This window comes from Manis javanica, chromosome 1 (genome assembly GCF_040802235.1).
Source record: "Manis javanica isolate MJ-LG chromosome 1, MJ_LKY, whole genome shotgun sequence".
NCBI lineage: Eukaryota > Metazoa > Chordata > Mammalia > Pholidota > Manidae > Manis > Manis javanica.
In genome coordinates, this window is record NC_133156.1 from 160,703,174 (window position 1) to 160,725,329 (window position 22,156).

At 39.0% G+C, this 22,156-nt stretch overlaps 1 protein-coding gene across 12 annotated transcripts in view; it reads right to left on the reverse strand.

The window, feature by feature from the left end:
- NMS (neuromedin S) overlaps window positions 1–22,156 on the reverse strand; it is a 55,920-nt gene that overhangs the window by 1,554 nt on the left and 32,210 nt on the right. For 6 of the 12 annotated variants that reach the window (XR_012132685.1, XR_012132682.1, XR_012132677.1 and 3 more), the window contains one exon: window positions 8,541–8,803. Coding sequence is in view for 4 of the 12 variants with exons in the window: in XM_073239645.1 (XP_073095746.1) it covers window positions 554–595; window positions 1,874–1,948; window positions 2,825–2,848; window positions 5,886–5,924; window positions 6,245–6,300; window positions 8,460–8,532 (309 nt within the window). In the remaining 8 variants the exon portion in view is untranslated. Of the gene's footprint in view, window positions 1–449; window positions 596–1,873; window positions 1,949–2,824; window positions 2,849–5,885; window positions 5,925–6,244; window positions 6,301–8,459; window positions 8,804–22,156 lie in introns of those variants that run through there. The other 6 variants (XM_073239637.1, XM_073239642.1, XR_012132692.1 and 3 more) reach the window with 5 other exon arrangements.

Consider the following 22,156-nt stretch of genomic DNA (forward strand, 5'->3'; position numbering starts at 1 on the left):
TTTGCAGAGCATCTCAGCACCAGTGACCCACAGAATGCGGTTTGAGGGGCACAAATCGAGTCTGACTTGCACATTTTTCTGCTGCATACACTGAGGATCTAGGGGGTGAAGCGCTGGTGAGTGACTGATCACAACTAGTACAGTTCTCTCATTCAGTGAACTCTGCAAGAGGCTCTGAGTCTCCTGGGAAGGAGGAGAGGATGACACCTAAGTCCTTGTTTGCAAATGTGTTTGGGGCCATGATTCTGGACCTTTATGCTAAGGACTGTGACTCTGGTTGGCCCCCCAAGTGTCCATCAGCAGAAGTCCCACCTCCTGGCTCTGGGGTTTCAGAGCCCTGATGCCTGTGTCATGCTGGACCCTTTCTTTTACAAGCATCAAGTTTCTAGGAGGGGACTTTGAGAGTGAACCCCTAAGTTAAGGGTGAGAGAGTCCCCACAATTATTCACCAGCTAGCTGTTGGATGCTGGCTGTGCCCATTCTGCAGGAGCTCCATAACTGGGTAGCGGGAGAGAATTGGGGTTAACAACAGGGAAGAGGAAATGTGTTATACCCTGAAAAGGAAAAATGGTCGTCCCAGGGTGGCAGCATCATCCTGCAACATAAAAACACAAAACTGTTACCAACCACTTTGTGCCAAAAGTCTTCCAAAGATGGGAGCACTTTTCAAAATGTGGTCCCCAGACCAAAAGCAATAACAACATCTGGGAACTTGTTAGAAATGCCAATTCTCAGGCCCCTACAGAATCTCTGGAATTAGGGCTCAGCCACCCGAATTTTAACAAGGTTCCCAGGTGTTTATGATTCCTGGTCACCTTGGAAAAGTGCTGGTACCTGGGGTTTGTGTCCCCTGCAGTACCTCTTCCCAGGTTTGTGCAACAGGCATGTGGGCCCCTTCGGCATGTGAGTCAAAGAAAGCAAATCCTCAGGAGCAGGTGCCCTGAGGTGACTCATCTACTTCCCCGGTTCCATACTTGGGCCGCCAGAAGTCAGGTGCAAAGAAGGCAGTTCCAGGCCATTTACATGCTGACCGTGTAGCCAAAGAGAACTTCCTGCTGGAGAAGGGGGGGCATGTCTTCTTGACCATGTTACCATTTGTGTCCAGGACAATGTTAGATTTGCTTGCTCTTCCCACCAGCCTCAACTTGAAGTTGACCCCTGGTGTAGGCAAACTCCACCTGGAATGCTCTACTTAGCAGCAGATCAGACCAGCTATTCCCTGTGCTTAGGATGATCAAGTGATTTTGTAAGAACTGAGCAGTTTTCTGGAAGTCTTGGGATTTTCAGAGCTAAAACCAGGAAAGTCCTAGCAAGCTTAGAGGAATGACTCACCCTGCTTGGGCTCAGTGGCCACAAGAAATTCTTTCTGTTTTCTACCATGGGACAAAACTCTGATTAATATTTTTGAACAGGTTCAGCCTTTACTGAAACTGGTCATTTCTAGATGAAAAAAAAATTTTTTTAAAGAAACAAAGTTCTGAGGTATGGACGAAGGGGCAGATGAGGCAATGGGAAGCAGAGGGTATATCACCAAGGTGAATGTACCTGTCAAGAGGAAAGGAAGGGACAGAGAAAGTGAAAAACAATACCAAAACTAAGACAAGACATACAGGTGAAGAGAGCAGGACAGGAAAGGCCACCCTAGGGAGGACCATGCACCCTCCCTCACCCTGCAGTCACCTATGGGGTCACGGTGGAGGGGACCGAGGCTCGGGAGGTTAAGGAATCCGTGCAAGGTCAAGGGCCAGAGCTCCCTCCCAAGGCAGAAACTTAGGATCAAGGAGAGAATGCAGGCGAGGCAGCCACATGCATTTATAATGGTTACATGAACTTTCAGTGGCATAGAAATATCATGAAAGCGAAAAGCATGTACTTGCAGTAGAAATCTCTTCATTGTCCGGTTGGCGAGCTTGGCAGCCAGGTGCATTAGAGGGTGCATGGGAGGGAACTGTAACGGAAGCGGCCAGCATCAGGCGGGCTCCGGAACATCGCCCTGAGCTGTACATTGACCTTTCCACTCACTCCCTTACAAATGGGTTTAATTTTCAGAATAAAATCTATTTCTGAGCTGATGCTTGAAATTTTATGTTTTTAATAAAGAACTGCTTGCCTTTATAGCAGGTTTCAGTTCCAGCACATCACTTAAAAATACTCCCTTAGGACAAAGCAGACTTTTGTCTGCACTGGCCCTGAGCATTCCATCCTTCCAGTGTGAAGTGCACTGTCCTGGAGAAGCATCTCCATGCAGATCCCTTTTGCTCCCAGCTGTGCTCTCCTCCTAATCTAAGGGATGAGGTACAAGGGCAGCGTCCATTGCCTGATTGCCCGGATGCATTTTATTTTCCTCTACTTCCTGTTTGTGGCTATCCCCACACATAGGCATGCCCACCCAGGTCTTACCTCATCTGTGTGAATCCTTCCTGAGTATTCTGGCTCAGAGTAAATACTAATTTGTGTCACTGACAGTTTATCTTTCCCTTTCCATCATCCTCTCTCCCTTTGAGTGCCCATGACACTCCTTGATAACAACCCCATCCTTACCTGATCCCCATTAGAGTGTCTGTAGGCCCCTGCTTTTCTACTAATTTGCACCTGCTAAGTAGGAAAGGATAAAAGGTATGCAGAGGAGAGGGGCTTTTCCACAAAAATAATTATGATAAAAACACTGACCCCAGTTTTAACTGAATGTGTTGGCTCCCTAGTTCTGGAGTAGTGAAATAGAAACTATTGAACAAAAAAAAAAGAAGTTGATTTTAGTGCTAAGTGTCACTTGGAGGAAACGTGGAAGTTACATGCCCTTGTCACTGGGCTGGGTGGTACTTACCCTTTTGTGTATGTCTTGATTATCCTGGAAAGAGAATTGTGAGGATAAATTACATGAAATTTTACAGAGGCAGGCAATTGATAAGGTTTCATTATAAACTGCATCATAGACCTTACTGGATTTATCCAAATATTATTAAATAAATCGGCACTCTGGAAAGAAATCCAATACATAAACTTGGATTTCTTGCAGGATTTTACAAAAAAGCAAGTTGCCAGAAATACATCATTCTTTTAAAGCTTAATCTCATTTCACCTTTTCAATTTCTGGAGGGAAAACATACCTGTAATGCATAGAAGCGGTACCCTAGTCAATTCCCAGATAACCATCTGACTAAGACTTGGAAGAAAATAATAATTGCTGGACGTACCCTAGGGTTGGTTCAAATTGACCAAACTTGTTTTCTTCCCCAAAAGCTTTCCACATCAATCTTCACTCTTCCTGCAGAAAGCCTAGCTTTTCATCCATCCCAGATCCCTATTAGAGCACCACCTTGCCCTTATTTGCATGGGTGATAGCCCAGAAAATCTTCATAGGCAGCATATTTTACTCAAGGAAGGTGTATTTTAAAATGAAATCACAGGTGTCTGTGTATTGTAAAATTACTAGAGATGATTACTGCGAATGATCTTTCAAATATGCTGAGCTAGTTCCTATAGGTCATTCACATCTCATTCACATTTAAACATTCTTGAATCAGCTCAAACATCAAACAAGACAGAATTTAAAGTTGTTAATAACATTTCCAATTTTATTGCTGTGAATACATCTTCCTACAAACTTTGTGGAGAGCTTCTGCAGTGGAAGCACCCAATCCCTATGTATTCTCTCTCTTTCCCTCTCTATTGTGCATGCATATGCACACGCACATGGGCACACACCCAGACACATTATAATCAAGCAGCATTACTTATAGCAGAGGCTTTTTATTTCCTTATAATCAGCATTTCTAAATCAGCAGAAAGTATTCACTCTCTTTACATCTCCTTGTCTCTTTGTCTGCATCTTTTCACAGCAGTGTGTGTGTGTGTGTGTGTGTGTGTGTATCTGTGCTGTGTGTGTGTGTTCTGGACACATATTAGTCAAACAGTTATTTTTTTGTTCATCAACCTAATATTGTTACTTTTCAGTCCAAGAAATAAGAAGGAATATGGAGATACTTTTCTAGAAACACTACTCTCAACATTTCATATGCACATTCCTTGTTTTAATTTTTTCTTTGTAAATAAATTTTTTTAAAATTTACTTTCCTGTGTTGTTTATTATCTATGTCTCCAACTAGAAGATAAGTTCCATGAAAGCAGGTAGTTTGGTCTGTTCTGATCACAGCACCTGGCACATGGCTTGCTCATATAATTTTTGAATGGATGAATAGTAGAGTTGTGTTCACAATAATCTGTTGCCCCTTTTCCCATCTAAACTTCTTCTGATCCCATATGGTGACCAGCAACACAAAGCATGATGCATTTCTGCAGGTGCATCATTCGCAGAATGTAACTGCTTTCTGAATTAGACCTGGACTCTTCTGCAGATGAAGTGGACTTAAAGCCCAGGTAACTCATCCCAATGTTGGGTAGTTCATGGAGCCAGGGCCCCAGCCCAGGAGAGGCAGTGTAATACCGAAGATTGAATTTCAGTGCAGAAGCAAGACCAGGAAGAGCCACACTCTCTCTATTGATAGCTTTAAAATTTTAGTTTTGTTGACTGAACAATCCCCTGCTCTTCTGCAATTGGAAATGATGAACAGGATCAGCTTTGGGAAAATGGAGAAGATGGAACGAAATTCATTTCATGTGGACCCTTGCATCTGGGGAATGCCACAACCCAATTTTATATTGTAGGTAATATGTACGACAGCCACATCCACTTCCTCTGCTTGTGCAGGGGACATCCTCACAACCTTCATGCGAGGAGCTGGGAAGCTCATTCTGCATGAGGTGAAGACCAGTGGCAAGGAGATGGAAGACTCTGAGCTCTCGCCCTGAAGGTTTGCTCTGGGTACTAAGGGGTAAAGATTAATTCTAAAGGTGAGAGATGACAATTGTCCTCAGACATATGCATAATGGTAAACTGAAAATAAGAAGAAATAGGCATGATATGTTTGTGATTTTTAAGAGGTGATGTTTGAGTCTCGAGGAATGAAAATAAGCTGTGTCAAGAGACAATGGTAACAGCTGGCCCTTAAGTGCCGCCATTTACCATGTTCTAGACACTGTTGAAAACACCTCACAAATATTAAAGGTATCAATACTCATAATATCATAATAAATTATGAGGCTAGTAAGATTATTATTCCCATATTACAGACAGGGAAACTGAGACATAGATTAAGAAACTTTCCAAGGTTAAGTACATCTGGGTTTTGAATCCAGTACTTTGGTTTTAGGGGCTGAACTGTTAACCACAGCCTGCAAAAGAGGCAAAGGCATTATTGGCTGAGGACTTGCCTGTGCAGACACAAGGGCCTCACGCATGTAGGGAATAGTGAGAAGTCTGATGTGCCTGTGGGTATGAATAATATGAAGTTTAGTGGTATGTTGTGGGTTGGGGGAGGAGAGGGACAAAAAGGAGCTATGGCTCAAGATGAAAGCACAGTCTGTGCTAAGAATCAGGGACTATACCCTGACACTACCCTCTGGTACTTTTGACTGAATCAGCATTTGCCTTATATCTATTGGAACATTTCTATTGTGGTTACTATAGTTACTGTTAGGTCCTTCACATGAGATCCATTGTTTTGGAGAACTATTATATCATGATATATCAATTTGCAAATGTGTGTTATGATAGACTGTAACATATACAATTAATGTAATTACATATATATATATTATGATAATTGTAAGAATATGCATGAATTACCAATATTTTATGGTAATTTATATTTAAGAGATTCATTTTTTATTTCATAAAATTATATTCTTACACATACACTTAAACATACACACAGAATTCTATAGGTAGCAAAAAAGTATGCTTAATACAAATATCGGTTATGGTGGAAACATGGGCATGGGTAAAGCTAAAAGAATTATCATATGTATATTAAATTTTTTTTTACCTTAGGTTGTGTAGGAAGAGTTGCCCAATAGGCCAGCCTCTAAAAAAAATAAGGTAAAGAATCAGTTTCACTCATTATTCAGTAAGTATAAATTCCTTAGTTAGTAGAATTTGATTACAGCACATATAAAAGTCTAAAACTGTCCCGTTTATGAACCTTGCATTATCTTCTCAGACAGAGGCAGTGAATTTCAACACAACCCTCAGGATGCCTTAAATGAGGCCAAGGAAATGGCTATAGCGAGTTCATGCCACAGCCAAGAATCTAATCTTAAAATAATTGTAAGTGAACATTGTCCACATGATATTTTCAAGACCAAGACTAAATAAAAAATCTCACATTACTGAATGACAGTGTACCTCAAGCTGCACAATATCCAAGTCATCTGGAAGATCAGCAAAAGATTGTGGAAATCCTATTGTGAGAAATCATAAAAACATCACTTAAGGGAAAAGAGGTCATAGCATTAAATTTAAATCTTTACTATGAAAAACATACAGAGATTGTATAAATACAATGTTGTTAAAAGGATATACAAAATTAATAAAAAACAGCATAGTTGCTTGTTTGCTAGGACTTAGCAGCGTAAGAGTTAGCAACTTAGGGAAGAGAAAGAAAAAAATACCTGGATTTTTAAAATACCAAAATTTGTATGTTGATAGAATTTATGAGGATAGAGTATCAGGAAATGGTGTCAACAGAGTATCTATATCAGAATCATTTTGGAACGTTTAAAAAATATGTATACCTGTCTTTTTGCTGCACCAGACTCTCTTGGGGGTAGATTCTGGGGAAGGTTGCTAACAGCATGCAGCTGGGTCCTATGTCAGTTAATCTTTATGTGACCTAAGTGAAATCTTCATCTCATTTGTATATAATATGACACTTAGAGGAATAGCTAACACTGTAATTGAAGGAACCAGTTCAATAGTTCAAAACTAACAAAATGAAATTAAATGGGATAAACATAAAACCCTGAACATAGATTTTTTTTAATGTAGGAAAGAGAGTATCTGGTTCAAGAGTAAGATACATATTTTAATAAATTATATATAAAATACACTTTTAAAAATACTGAGTTATATTTTGTTCCCTGCAATTCCTCTATGAACCAATAAAAAGCTAAAGCATTCTTATACTATATTCAAATAATAGTGTCCAAGTCTTGAAATGTAATATAGTCCTGCTTGAAATGATAGGATATGTGGTAGCATTGGTGGGACTGAGCATAATTTTTTTTGGCAAAGAGGAAAATAAGGAAGTGTATGTTAACTCCCTTTGAATATTTTGAGAATAGTCATAAAATATACTGGATCTTACTCTGTATATTCCCCAAAGGATAGAAATAGTGCTAATGGTTAGAAGTTACAGGTGACTAGATTTCATCTTAGTGTAAAGAAGTTTTTGATTATTGAGCCATTGAAAAATGCAAATACATATCAGTCCTGCAACGATTTATTAAGAAGTTCTATGCTAACAATACAATGATAAAACTCACAGATGCCCTACCCTCAGGGAACATAAAATTAAATGGGAAAAAGGGGGAGATGGATATAAATATATAGACAGATAAATAATAACAAATTTCCAAAAGTGTAGTATAAGCAAGATTCTACTGGAGTCCAAAGGAGGAGGCAGCTACTGGCTGTCTTAGGCTGGTAGTGAGTTGGATGTCACGAAAGGAATCAAATAAGAGAAATCACAGAGGCGATCTCCCAACTCTCCGTGAAAGGTTAGACTAATGACCTCCACGGGTTCTTGCAATACCTAGGTTTTGTGATTACACTACAGGATATGGCAAAACAAACATACTGTTTGAAATATGTTTTCTGTTTGAATATATTTTCAAAGATTTCCTACTCCTCCAAATTAAAATTCTAAAGGAAAAATCTAAAATTTTAAAATACTGAGTGCTTCCAACCAGAGATGCCACGACATCCTTCCCTGCATCCTAAGGCTAGTTACCTGGATATGGGCAACGGACTCCGCCTGCTGACCCCATACCCCGCCTCTAGTTCCCTACTAAGAATGCACTGGTTCGAAGAAATTGGGGAAGCAACACCCGCGTCAGGTCAGTACCTCGGACAGCGCCTAAGCCCGCCAAGACCTAGGTCTTCTGCGGCGCTGCCCGGCACCCTGCCCCTCGGGGCCCGCTGGAGAGGCTGCGAAGGATTCCTTTTTCCTCCCACCTGCTCCTCTCCAGCTGTCCCTCGTACTTTTGGGACTATAGCTCACTTTTACCGTCTCGATTCTTGTCTCTTCAGTATTCCAGACGAACAAATGGCTAAGACTCTGAAGTCGTCCCCCGATATCCCTCACAATTTCAGAGGCACATCCCTGGGACAGCCCTGGGGCGGAATCTGTTCAAAGATAGTCCACTGGGGAAAACTGCCTGCTTTGGTAAAGGGCTGCAGCATCTAGCTCTGTTCACCCTCTGTAAGAACAGACACAGATGGGAAGGCCTTTGAAGAAGGGAGAAATGGGGATAGGTGAGGGAATAGTTTGACTCTCTCTGGTGCCACCCTGAAAGATTAAGGTCTTTCTCAGTCTTCGTTAGAGCTCAGGAAGCCTTACCTGAGGCGGGAATCTGGAGCACACAGAAGCAATAGATAGCCAGGACAGGAGGGAATTGGGGAAGATGTTTCATCTTTAAAGTCCAGTTGCTCTTCACTCGTCACAGATATGTGCTGCTAGGACAGAAGTTGAGCATTTCCTGAAGTTCCACAGGCAAAGGAGAGTCGCAGTCCTGTATCTGATCAGCTCAGTGGAGAAGGTGCCTTTTTTTGCAATGCCCTTGGAGCCCATTGGCTGAGCACCAATCAGCTTTGTGCAGGAGGACCCTGTTTTTTCATAAATGTCACACTGGGCCCTTATTTGTAGAACAATATCCTCCTGGTGCAGGCATTGTACAGAGACATCTTTTTCAACCCAGCAATAAAAATAAAAAGTAGAGAGTCATAATTGTTATCCTATAGTGGTCTGAGAAACATTTCTGACTCACAAAAAAGGCTTTTTTCTCTTCTCTTAATCAAAGAACTAGATAGAAATCTATAAACCCTTGCATGATGAAATCATGTTTCCTGAGAAGCTACATATTTTCCACCATGAACAAAGGATGTTTATAGTCTTTGGTGCATCTGGGAGCAAAATTTGGAGTCCTGGATACAACATTACAAAAAACTCAAAAGTTCAGATACAGTTATTTTTTTAAATCATGGTTGGAAATTAGATTCCTTGGATTTCTCCAGGTTCATTTCTATGAACAAGTTCAATATTTCAAATTAAATCAATATTCAAGAAAATATGACAGTGTTGTTGAATAACCACCACCATCAACAACAGTAATAAAATGACTCCATCAACTAAACTCCTATTCACATGAGTTATTTCATGTAATTCTCACAGAAAACCCATAGGAATGTATTATTATCCTAATTTTATGAATGGAGAAGTTGCACCTGGGAGAAAATAAAGAACTTGCCAAAAGTCACCAAGCCATCAAGGATACAGAGCAGGGATTTGGGCCCAAGGGTATTTGAGCCCAGTCATATCTGTAAGAGAGTGTTTTAATGGGTATCTTAATTTTTTCTAAAAAGAGCCTCCTTGCAATTAGATATGGGATACAAAAAAGAAAGGTTAAGAATGAAATCTGTTTTCTTGCAAAAAAATTTTAAGATTAATTTTGGGTGAGAGTTGTTAGGAAGGGACTTTATTTATGACTTAAAATGTGGTATTTTGCAAACAACTTCTAATTCATAACAGAGTAGAAATTATGAACTACTTTATAGCCACAGGTTTTTGCCCATTTCCTTGAGCTAGCAAGAAATAGAGATTTGTATTTATTACAGTATTTACCATTTTGGCTCAAGGACAATAACCTGGTCTTTAAACTTAAACACTAGGTAGAGATTATGTCTTTTCTATTAAAATATATACCCATATTAAAATATATACCCAGTGCCTAACAACAAGACTTTACCGAATGAAAAAAAATGAATGATTGCTTTTTGAACATAAACTACTCATCTACATGGTCTTAAACACAACTACTTATGAACATTTTAGACACACATCACACACATACTAGCAAAGTTTGTGGCTGTTTTACTAAGTATCAATCAGCAAGTACATCTTCAATATCTGATGCGTATCTGTCAGTGAACTAGGTGCTCTATTCACAAAAATACATTTTTCAAATAAACCTATGTAATAACTCTGTGTTAACTTTGGTTTCTTTGCTTATTTTACACACATTATTTCTCAGACAGTCAAATAAAAATAATAATATAATTATTATTTTATTTTGGTATCATTAATATACAATCACATGAGCAACACTGCAGTTACTAGATTCCCCCATTATCAAGTCTCTACCAAATACCCCATTACAGTCACTGTCCATCAGCATAGTAAGATGCTATAAAGTCACTTCTTGCCTTCTCTGTGCTACACTGTCTTCTCCATGATCACCTCCACACCATGTGTGCTAATCAAAATGCCCTGTATTCCCCTTCTCCCTCCCTTCTCATCCACCCACCCTCCCCAGTCCCTTTCCCTTTGGCAACTGTTAGTCCATTCTTGTGTTCTGTGAGTCTGTTGCTGTTTTGTTCCTTTAATTTTTGCTTTGTTCTTATGCTCCACAGATGAATGAAATCATTTAATACTTGTCTTTCTCCGCCTGGCTTATTTCACTGAGCATAATACCCTCTGGTTCCATCCGTGTTGTTGGAAATGGTAGGGCTTGTTTTCTTCTTATGGCTGAATAATATTTCATTGTGTATATGTACCACATCTTCTTTATCCATTCATCTGCTGATGGACACTTAGGTTGCTAACATTTCTTGGCTACTGTAAATAGTGCTGTGATAAACATAGCGGTGCATATGTCTTTTGAAACTGGGCTCCTGCATTCTTAGGGTAAATTCCTAGAAGTGGAATTCCTGGCTCAAATGGTATTTCTATTTTTAGTTTTTTGAGGAACCTCCATACTGCTTTCCACAATGGTTGAACTATTTTACATTCCCACCAGCATTGTAGGAGGGTTCCCCTTTATCCACATCCTCACCAGCATTTGTTGTTCCTAGTCTTTTCTATGTTGGCCACCTAACTGTTGTGAGGTGATATCTCATTGTGGTTTTAATTTGCATTTCTCTGATAATTAATGATGTGGAGCATCTTTTCATGTGCCTGTTGGCTATCTGAATTTCTTCTTTGGAAAAGTGTCTTCATATCTTCCACCCCCTTTTTTTTTGTACTAACTGCATTTTTTAAAATTTTGGTATCATTAATCTACAATTACATGAAGAACATTATGTTTACTAGGCTCCCTCCTTCACCAAGTCCCCCCCACATACCCCTTCACAGTCACTGTCCATCTGCGTAGTAAGATGCTGTAAAATCACTACTTGTCTTCTCTGTGTTGCACAGCTCTCCCCATGGCCCCACACACTATACATGCTAATCATAATGCCCTCTTTCTTTTCCCCTGCCCTTATCCCTCCCTTCCCACCCATCCTCCCCAGTCCCTTTTCCTTTGTTAACAGTTAGTCCATTATTGGATTCTGTGATTCTGCTGCTGTTTTATTCCTTCAGTTTTCCTTTGTTCTTATACTCCACATATGAGTGAAATCATTTGCTTCCACCCATTTTTTAATAGGGTTATTTGCTTTTTGGGTGTTGAGGCATCTGAGTTCTTTATATATTTTGGATGTTGACCCCTTTTGTCATTTACAGATACATTCTCCTATACTGTAGGATGACTTTTTGTACTGCTGATGATGTCCTTTGCTATACAGAAGCTCTTTAGCATGATATAGTCCCATTTGTTCATTTTTTATTTTGTTTCCCTTGCCCAAGGAGATGAGTTCAGGAAAAAATTGCTCATGTTTATATTCAGGAGATTTTTGCCTATGTTTTCTTCTAAGAGTTTTATGGTTTCATGACTTACATTCAGATTTTTGATCCATTTTGAGTTTACTTTTGTGTATGGGGTTAGACAATAACCCAGTTTCATTCTTTTGCATGTAGCTGTCCAGTTTTGCCAACAACAGTTGTTGAAGAGGCTGTCATTTCTCCATTGCATATCCATGGCTCCTTTATCATATATTAATTGACCTTGTATGCTTCGGTTTATATATGGACTTTCTAGTCTGTTCCATTGGTCTATGGGTCTGTTCTTGTGCCAGTACCAAATTGTCTTGATTACCATGGCTTTGTAGTAGAGCTTGAAGTCAGGGAGCATAATTCCGCCTGCTTTATGCTTCCTTCTCAGGATTGCTTTGGCTATTCAGGGTCTTTTGTGGTTCCATATGAATTTTAGAACTATTTGCTCAAGTTCATTGAATAATGCTATTAGTATTTTGATAGGGATTGCATTGAATTTGTAGATTGCTTTAGGCAGGATGGCCATTTTGACAATATTAATTCTTCCTATCCATGAGCACAGGATGTATTTCCATTTATTGGTATCTTCTTTAATTTCTCTCATGAGTGTCTTATAGTTTTCAGAGTATAGGTCTTTCACTTCCTTGGTTAGGTTTATTCCTAGGTATTTTATTCTTTTTGATGCAATTTGAATGGAACTGTTTTCCTGATTTCTCTTTCTGCTTGTTCATCATTAGTGTATAGGAATGCAACAGATTTCTGTGTATTAATTTTGTATCCTGCAACTTTGCCTAATTCAGACATTAGATCTAGTAGTTTTGGAGTGGATTCTTTTGGGTTTTTTATGTACAATATCATGTCATCTGCAAACAGGGACAGTTTAACTTCTTCCTTGCCAATCTAGATGCCTTTTATTTCTTTGTGTTGTCTGATTGCTGTGGCTAGGACCACCAGTACTATGTTGAATAGAAGTGGGGAGAGTGGGCATCTTTGTCTTGTTCTCGATCTTAAAGGAAAAGCTTTCAGCTTCTCACTGTTAAGTATAATGTTGGCTGTGGGTTTCTCATATATGGCCTTTATTATGTTGTGGTACTTGCCCTCTATACCCATTTTGTTGAGAGTTTTTATCATGAATGGATGTTGAGTTTTGTCAAATGCTTTTTCAGGATCTGGAGATAACCATGTGGTTTTTGGCCTTCTTTTTACTGATGTGGTGGATGATGTTGATGGATTTTTGAATGTCGTACCATCCTTATATCCCTGGAATAAATCCTACTTAATCATGATGGATGCTCTTTTTGATGTATTTTTAAAATATTATTTTTTAATGCTATTCAGAAATGTGAAAAAGGAATGTGGGTAAAATTGCAGTATTTCCAGAATCTTTCACCTGGCTTTAGTGCATCTCTATATCAATAGGTGTTTCCAAGGAGTGGAGAGAAGTAATCCATCTCCATATTGATAGGTAATTATATGGGTGAGTGAGGGCTTATCTGGACAGGAGAGGTTGGGTGGAGTTCTCTCTTCTTCTGCAGCCATGTCAAGAGGGATGTGGGACAACTGCTTGAAAGAAATAAATGGGTTTATTTCTCCCTTTGACTGATTTCGGTTTCAAAGGTATTTTGCCTTGGGATTCTCCCCTGCCCCTGGAGTTACACTCATTCAACCTCAATTACCTCCTTAGCACCTCATTCTCCAAATACAGTCACACTGGGGATTAGTACCTCAACATATGAATTTTGGAGGGACACAGTTCAGTTAATAACAATGTTGTTGAATAGTATCAAGACAGATTTTTTTCCTGCTTTTTCCTTGTAAAATACTGGGGAAAAATACATTTGAAACCAAAATCAGTCAAAGGGAGAAATAAAGTTTAAGAAACTCATTTATTTCTTACAAGCAGTCTTCCCACTTCTCTCGACCCTGCTGCAGAAGAGAGAGCTCCACCCAACCTCTCTGGTACAGATAAGCCTTGCTGGCCCATGTAATTACCTACTGATACGGAGATGCACTACTTCTCTCCACCCCTTAGAAACACCTATTGATATGGAGATGCACCAAAGTCAGGTGAGAGATTCTGGAGATATTGCAGTTTTACTCCCAGTGAGGCACAAAGACCGGGCCCTAATCTGATACAACTGTTGTCCTTATAAGAAGGGGACAGTACTCTTTGGGCACACACAAGAAAAAGGCTACAAGAGGACACAGCAAGAAGGCACTGTCTACAGGCAGCTGAGGACAGCGTCCTCCCAGAAACAATCCAGCTGGCCCCTTAACCTTGAACTTCGTGACTCCAAACTGAGAATATTAATTTTTGCTCTTTAAGCTTCCCAGACTGTTGTCTTTTGTTATGGGAGCCTGAATTGACTAATACAAACCCACAGAGGTTTTTAGGCAATTCACTACAAACAAATAAAAATAAAATAGTGAAATGACAAGTAAAATACAAGTCGAAAACATTCAGTTTGAAATGATACAATTATCTACCCATAAAATCCAAAGGAATCCCCAACTGGCAATTTGTTAGAATGAATAAGAGTTGACCAAAATGGCCTGATTTAAAGAAAACTGTTCAGGAATAATTTTCTTGGATATTGTTAGGAAAAAGTATAAAACCTAAATGTGATTTATTCCCACTAGGATGTTTAAACATTTTAACAGTAAGGTATTAACAAAGGGCCACGTGGTAGAAGCTGCTCGGGCTGAGAGTGGGGGTGGGGGAATTGATAAGGGCCTGGCTATACCTGTTTGAGTTTTTTTAAACCTACCAATAAGAGTAAGATAAATGGAAAGATATAATGGGCTTAGGCGACTTCCGGGGAAGACTGTGAACCCTGTAGTACTCAGCCAATGAGGAACCATGGGAGGGACTTGTGCGCTAGGAGATAAATTATTGGTGCCAAACTCCCCAGGTGTGCCTGCCCTCCAGACACCTGATCTTGCAGGACCATCATTAAAGCCTTGCTCCACTGCTCTCTTTGTCTCCGTGTCCACTTATTGAATTTGGACCAGTGAGTGTGTTTCTCACAGATATGAGTAAAAATAAATTTTTAAATGTATTACTTAAAACCAAAAAAAAATCTGATTAAAAAGTGCGCAGAGGAACTGAACATTTTTCCAAACAAGATATTCAGATGACCAACAGACATATGAAATGATACTAAACATTAGTAATCATCAGGGATATGTAAGTGAAAACCACATTATTATCAAAAAGACAAGAAATAATAAGTGTTGGCAAGGATGTAGAGAAAAAGGAACCCTCGTGTACAATCGGTGGGAATGTAAATTGGTTCAGCCTCTATGGAAAACAGTATGGAGGCTACCCAATACTTAGAAATAGGAATACCATACAACCTAGTAATTCCATTTCTGGGTATTTGGTTGAAGAAAAAAAACCCCCACTAATTTGAAAAGACATATGCATCCCTGTTTATTGCAGCATTATTTACAATAACCAGGATATAGAAACAATGGAAGCATCCATAGGTACAGGAATCGTTAAAACAGATGTGGTATGTGTATGTATATATATATATGTGTGTGTGTATATATATATCCTGAATATATATAAGAAATTATTAAGCTGTAAAAAAGAATGGACATTTTTCCATTCATGACAACATGGATGGACCTAGAGGGTATGATGCTAAGCAAAGTGAGTCAGACAGAGAAAGACAAATACCATATGATTTTACTTATATGTGGAATCTGAAAAACAAGATGAGTGAATAAGCAAACAAAACAGAAATAGACTCAAATACAGAGAATAAACTGGTGGTTGCCATAGGAGAAGCAGGGTGGGTGGGTGAAATAGGTGAAGGGGATAAAGAGGTACAAACTTCCAGTTATAAAATAAGTCATGAAGGTGAAAAGTACATGGAAATATAGTCAATAATATATTAATTTTGTGTGGTGACAGATTCTAACTACATTTACAGTGAATATTTTGTAATATATACAATTATTTAATCACTATGTTATACATTTGAATTAATATAATATTGCATGTCAACTATTTAATAAAAAATAAATAAGATAAAATATATTAGAAAATGTAAATAGTTTTAGCAACTATGTAGTTCTGAGGACTAAACCCAATAATTAATGTGTAACATATTAAAAAATAAAACTACAAAACTTTATTGAAGGACATAAAGAAATATGTGAATAAATGAAAAGGCATATCATGATCTTTAAGAAGATTTAATCTTGTTAAAGTTTCAACTGATGGCAAATTTATCTATAAAGCCATTGTAATCCTTATTGAAATTCCAAAATGACTTCTTACAGAATTTTAAAACTGATTCTGAAATTAATTTGGGAGAGAAAATATTCAAGAATATTCAAAAAAGTTTTGAAAAAAGAACAATACTTTGCCAATGTGAAAATGCTGTAGAAAGCAGTAGTAATTGTTCTATTGTAATAGTCATTTTGTAATTGATACAGTAACAGGCAAATGGGTCAATGGAATGAAATAAATAGTCTTGAAGCAGATTGATTTAATACAGAATAAAGGTGATATTTCAAATCAGTGCAGAATGATGAACTACTCAATAAATGGTGTTAAGGACAATTGGCTGTTGGGCAAAAAAATTCTCTATTTCACACTGTGAATTAACATAAGTACCAGAGGATTAATTAATTAAACCTAACACACATACAGTTTTATAAAAATTCTGTATTGGAAGAAACATACAATATGTGTTTGATTGGAAGATTGCTCTTGCTCAAAACTCAAAATAGGGAAGCTATCAAAGAAAAGAATAATAAATTTGATTATATTTTTAAAATATCTCATATGAAAAAGATAACTTAAGCAATATTGACAGAGCAGTGTAAGTATCTACAACTATAGAGATACTTAGAATACAGAAAGAGAGAAAGGGGACAGGGAGGAGGATGGAAAGAACACAGGCAGGCACAACCTAATGACCATCATAGAAGAAATATTAAATAATCTGTGGAATATCCATAATATGAACATTTATGCAACAGTTAAAAAGCATAAGATAGAGCTATCTGTATTGATAAGTCCATACAAACTCTTTACAACACAATGAGTAAAGGGAAAAGAAAGTTAAAAAACTACATACCATATGGTCTAGGAAATTTTACTTCTGTTCATAACAACCACTCCCAAGGCTGGTTGTTCAAAATCGGCTACTTATTTATCTCAAAAATTTGTAGGTAAGTAATTTGAGCTGGGCTCCACTGAGCAGTTGTTAATGGTTTGGGCTCTGCTAATCTCAGGTGGACTCACTTAGGCATTTATTCATCTGGTAAATACACTGGTGTGCCTAGAACCTTCCTCCATGCAGCGTCTCAGTCTAGGTTTGGAACTGGCAATCACTTCTGCATTATACTGGTCAAAGCAAGGTACAAGGCTGGCCAGATTCAAGAGGTGGGAACATAAACTCCATCTCTTATAGAGAGGAGCTGAAAAGTGGTATGTCCAATTTTGCAATCTAATTTCCACTAATGTACAAGTTTATTCAAAATAGCATTTAAAATTCCATAAGTACATATGTAGGTGTGAGAAATGCGCTCACTGGTCCGAACTCAGTAAGATGACATGGAGACAAAGAGAACAGTGGAGTGAGGCTTTATTGGCAGTCTTGCAAGATTGAGTGTCTGGTGAGCAGGCACACTCAGGGGGTTACAACAAACAATTTATTCCTTAGCATGCAAGTCCCTCCCCTGGTTCCTCATTGGCTAAGTACTACAGGGTTCCCATTCTTTCCTGGATGTCACCTAACCAAGTTATATCCATATTAGGCTTTCTTTACATTTGTCTTAATTTTATTGGCTGGTTCAAAATTTTTCCGCATTTTTCTGAAGTGATGCAGAGCCCCCTCTTTCTTAATCTCCCTCCTGCTCCCAACAGGTGGTGACTCCCTGGTACACATTCTGACCTGTAGGCCTCTTGTCAATACCCTTTTGCTTAAATCTTAATTCCTCTGGGAATAAATCACATTTAGTTTTATGCCATTTCTAACAGTAGGTAAATGCAAAGAAAAAGAGAGGATGGTGCATAAATACACAAATAGCAGTGATTCTAGAGAAATGGGATTGTGAGGGGTCATAAAAACCTTTGTTTTCTGTACTTTGGAAACATTAAATTGACTATGAACTACTTCTATATGTAAAAACTGATAAGGAAAATATTCAACACAGCCATCAAGGTCAGCAAACTGCTCTTTTCCTCCAGTTGGCAAAGCCCTCCCAGCTCCCTCCTCCCCTCCCCTGGGCTCCTCTTGTGCCCTGCACATGCCGAAAAGCAATATAAATTGCTCCCCTTGCTTGTGCTCAGGGCTCAGACCTTGGGTGATTACTCCCCTCTGAGCCCATCAGTGTAAAAATAAAACTTCAACACTCCAAGACCTCTGAGTGCCACTTGGTTCTTCTTCCATCAGCAATCCAGTCCAGGTTTTTAGGGTTTTTCTGTAACAAAACTATTTTACAAAACTGAATGAACTCCAAGTGCTATTATGAGTATATGGATCCATATTTAAAGATTTGAACATATATATATATATATATATATATATGAAAGAGTAACTCCTACATGTACTCCTAATGTATTTCAGTACCTTTATTTTTCCAAAGTGTTTCCTTTGTTAGGCATTATTGAAGTCTATGGCCAGTGGCTTGTCAACCCCAAGCCAGTTTAAGGAGACACAATTTTTTTCAAATAAATGAACTCACCATGTGGAGTTTCCCCACCATCTGAAACAGAAAACGAGTACTGAAATTACACTAAAAATTCCTCCTTCTTCCCACACTAAATTAGTCTCTGCTTTGTAAATAGTTATTATGATGAAACTCAGCAGGCTTTCAAGGAACTGAACTTTAACCTGTAGGATATTAAAAATGTAATTTTAAAATTGATTATAAGTTTCTGTGTTCAAAGTATAACTTTCTGAGTTCTTTAGTGGCACCCAAAATCCTTCAAGAATTGGAGTCTTCAGTAAATTAAGATGCAAGTATGGGAATTTTTGTTTGATGGCTTCTAGCTACACAGCAGAGTTTCACAGGAAGCAGTAATCAGTTTATTTCAGAGGATGGCTACCAAATCAACAAAAGCTTCTGATGGCAGGAAAGGCCAGTCTTTCCCATGCGCTAACAGTCTCCACTCACCTGAAGACACTGTCTCCTCCCACCTCTGTGCCTGCACCCTGTACTTTACTCTTGGCCTTCTCACCTGGTTTTATGCTGAGCTATTTATACAGGGAATAGGAAAGCCACCGAACCTCAGGAGAACTAGGATGTGCTAACAGGCAGGATCCACAAATATGAGACCCCTGGCCTACTGTTTCCTATTTTCCCTTGTCAGACAGTTGAGCCACTTGCTTCTTGATTGGCCTTCAGCTCCATAAATCCCTTTCCTTATTCCCCTCTGATCATGGAGAGAAGGACACTCTGCAAAATAGACTTTCTTCCCAGCTGTTTGCATGTTAGTTTCTGTCCAGGGGAGAGGAAGCTGGGAGGAGTCTGGAAGATGGGGGAGCCATTTTTTCTGCTTGGGGCAATGCCTCCAGCAGAGGCAGCACTGTGAGCTCCAGTGCCAGCAGTCACACCTCTACATGACATCATGCTCCTAGGTCCCATGGTGTAGGTAGCCCATGCTCCTGGCTCCTGAAGAGAAGTGGAAATGGTCATTGAAACAGCAGCCCTGGGAGGGACCACATTAGTCTTACTGGCCAAGGAACATGAGCTCCGTGAACTCTACTTCTCCTTATGGTCCTGCAGCCCTAGGGGTGGATGGGATTTCTTTAGTTGCTAATCTCTAAGTAATGTCATCTTTTACCATTTTGCAAGTTCAGCCTTCTTGCAGGATTATTTGTTTAAAGTTTTGTTGAGATACGCAGCATGTATTTAAACGGTATAATTTGATCAATTTTAACCAAGTATACACTGTAATACCATCATCACAATAAAAATAACAAACATTATCCACCACCTTCAAGTTTCTCATTTGGAATCTCTCCTATTCCCCTACCACTGATTTGCTTTCATCATTATAGCTTGTATTTTCTAGAATTTTATATAAATGGAATCATACAGTATATACTCCTTGAATAATTTCAATTATTTTACTTAGCATAATTAAACTGACCCATGTTGTTGCATGTTTCAGTCATCTATTCCTTTTTATTGCTGAATAATATTCCATTGTATGTATATATAAATGTATACACATTGTGTACATATATGTGTATGTATATTCCATGTGTGTGTGTGTGTGTGTGTGTACACACATCTCACATATCACAGTTTGTTTTTCCATTTACTTCTTGATGGACATTTGTCCAGTTTTGAGCTATTACAAATAAAGCTGCTATAATCACTTGTGTACAAGTCTATGTTTAGATATCTGCTTTCATTGCTCTTGAGTAAATACCTAAGCTTGCAATGACTGTATCAAGGGTAGTTGTATGTCTAACTCTTTATGAAACATCCAAGTAGTTTTCTAAAGTTGTATTATTTTACATTCCCACCAGGAGTGCATAAGAATTCCAGTTGCCCACATCCTTGTCAACACTTGGTATGGTTAATGTTTATAATTTTAGGACTTCTACTCCTCCCAACACTTTTGTAATCAATTCCCTAAATGAAGGTTCCTCTGTTTAAAACACATAGAGTGATTTCTTTTTTTCATAAGCGGATACTGACTCAGTACAAGAATTAAGTGACCCAAGACTCAATATGTATTTGATGAATGAATGAATGAATGATTTACTGAGAGTAAAGCTCTCAGGGCTCTGAAAGGAGGAAAAGTCAGGAATCATTCTCTCTCTAGTTTACTTCACTTTGCATAATACCCTCTAGGTGCATCTGTGGGGTTGCAAATGGCAGGGTATTATGCCAAGTGAAGTTAGACAGAGAAAGACAAATGCCATCTGATTTCACTCCTATGTGGAATCTAAAAAACAAAACAATGAACAAGCAAACAAACAACAACAAATCCAGAAACAAAACACAGAATAAATAGAGAAAACAAACTGGTGGTTGTCAAGGGAGAGGGGGTGGGGGTATAGGAGAAATAGGTGAAAGGGATTAAGAGATACAAACTTCAGTTTTAAAATAAATAAGTCATGGAGATGAAAAGGACAGCATAGGGAATACAGTCAATAATATTGTAATAACTTTGTATGGTAATAGATGGTAACTACACTTATCATGTTGAGCATTTCATAATGTAGATAAGTATTGAATCACTCTTTTGTATTCCTGAGACTAATATAATACTATATGTCAACTATACTTCAATTAAAAATAAAAATATAAAGAATCATGTCTAGGCATGCAGAAACTATGATGAAATGAAAATACAAGGACTATTTGAAGAACAGGCAAAGGAGAAAACCAGGAGAAGAATCTCTAGCAGATGGAGAGGTAAGGTTCAGAGGTATTGGATGGGAAACATTTAAGGGCAGGAGAGAACAGCAAATTGCCAGTGTCTGGAAACAGAGACTAAATAATAGGAGAGTATAGATGACAGTTGATAATTTGGCAAGCAAGCAAGAGCAAATAGAAAAGACAATAACTCACATGGAATGGACTTCTATGCAAGGACAAATCTGAATAAGAAGGAGGGGCTTCCTGGGGACCAATTAGGGTAAAAGTTTAACTGAAGGCAAGAAAGCATAAACAGCTTGCACTTGACTCCAGACAGTCTATCAACAAAGTGCACAGACTGTGGAGAAATGAAGGCTGAGAGCAGCCCTCATGCCCCAGGACAGGCTTAGGTGACGTGAGCACTGGATCTGACAATGACATAGGCTCGGACTCAAGTGACTTCTCCAGCCTCTGCGTTCCAGACAGGTGGCTGGCTGGGTGGGAGGAGGCAGTTCACTGTGAGCACACGAGTTCCTCCTGATTCAGGAGCTGGAGGAGAAGGGAGGGCTCCCGGGCTGGGAAAGGAGGCATGACTCTTACTTGGGATGTGGGGTAGCCTGGAGCAGTGTCTCCTCCTCTCAGCCCCTCCAATTATTAGCTGATTATGCAGAATCATCTGTTTTAAGGGGTTTGCTGTATTTTTATGCTGAAGCACCTTCAACCCTCAGGACGATGGGGGCTGTGTTTTCTAGTTCTAGTGTTCTTCCACATGCCCAGTAATACATTCAGTCACTTTCTTTAAACAATAGGTACTGAGCTCCTACTATATACCAGACACCAGAGAAAGGAAGATGGTACAACACAATCCCTGAGCTCAAGGACACAGTGTAGTAGAAAAGGCAGAGACATCAGCAGCTCCCTAGTAAAGCCTGTGAAAAGTGCTGGAAAATAGGCACCCATTGCAGGGCAAAGGAGAGGGGAGACTCGGCAGTGGAGCTGGCTTTAGCGGGGGGGTTAAAGGACTAGTGAGAATCTGCCAAGCAGAG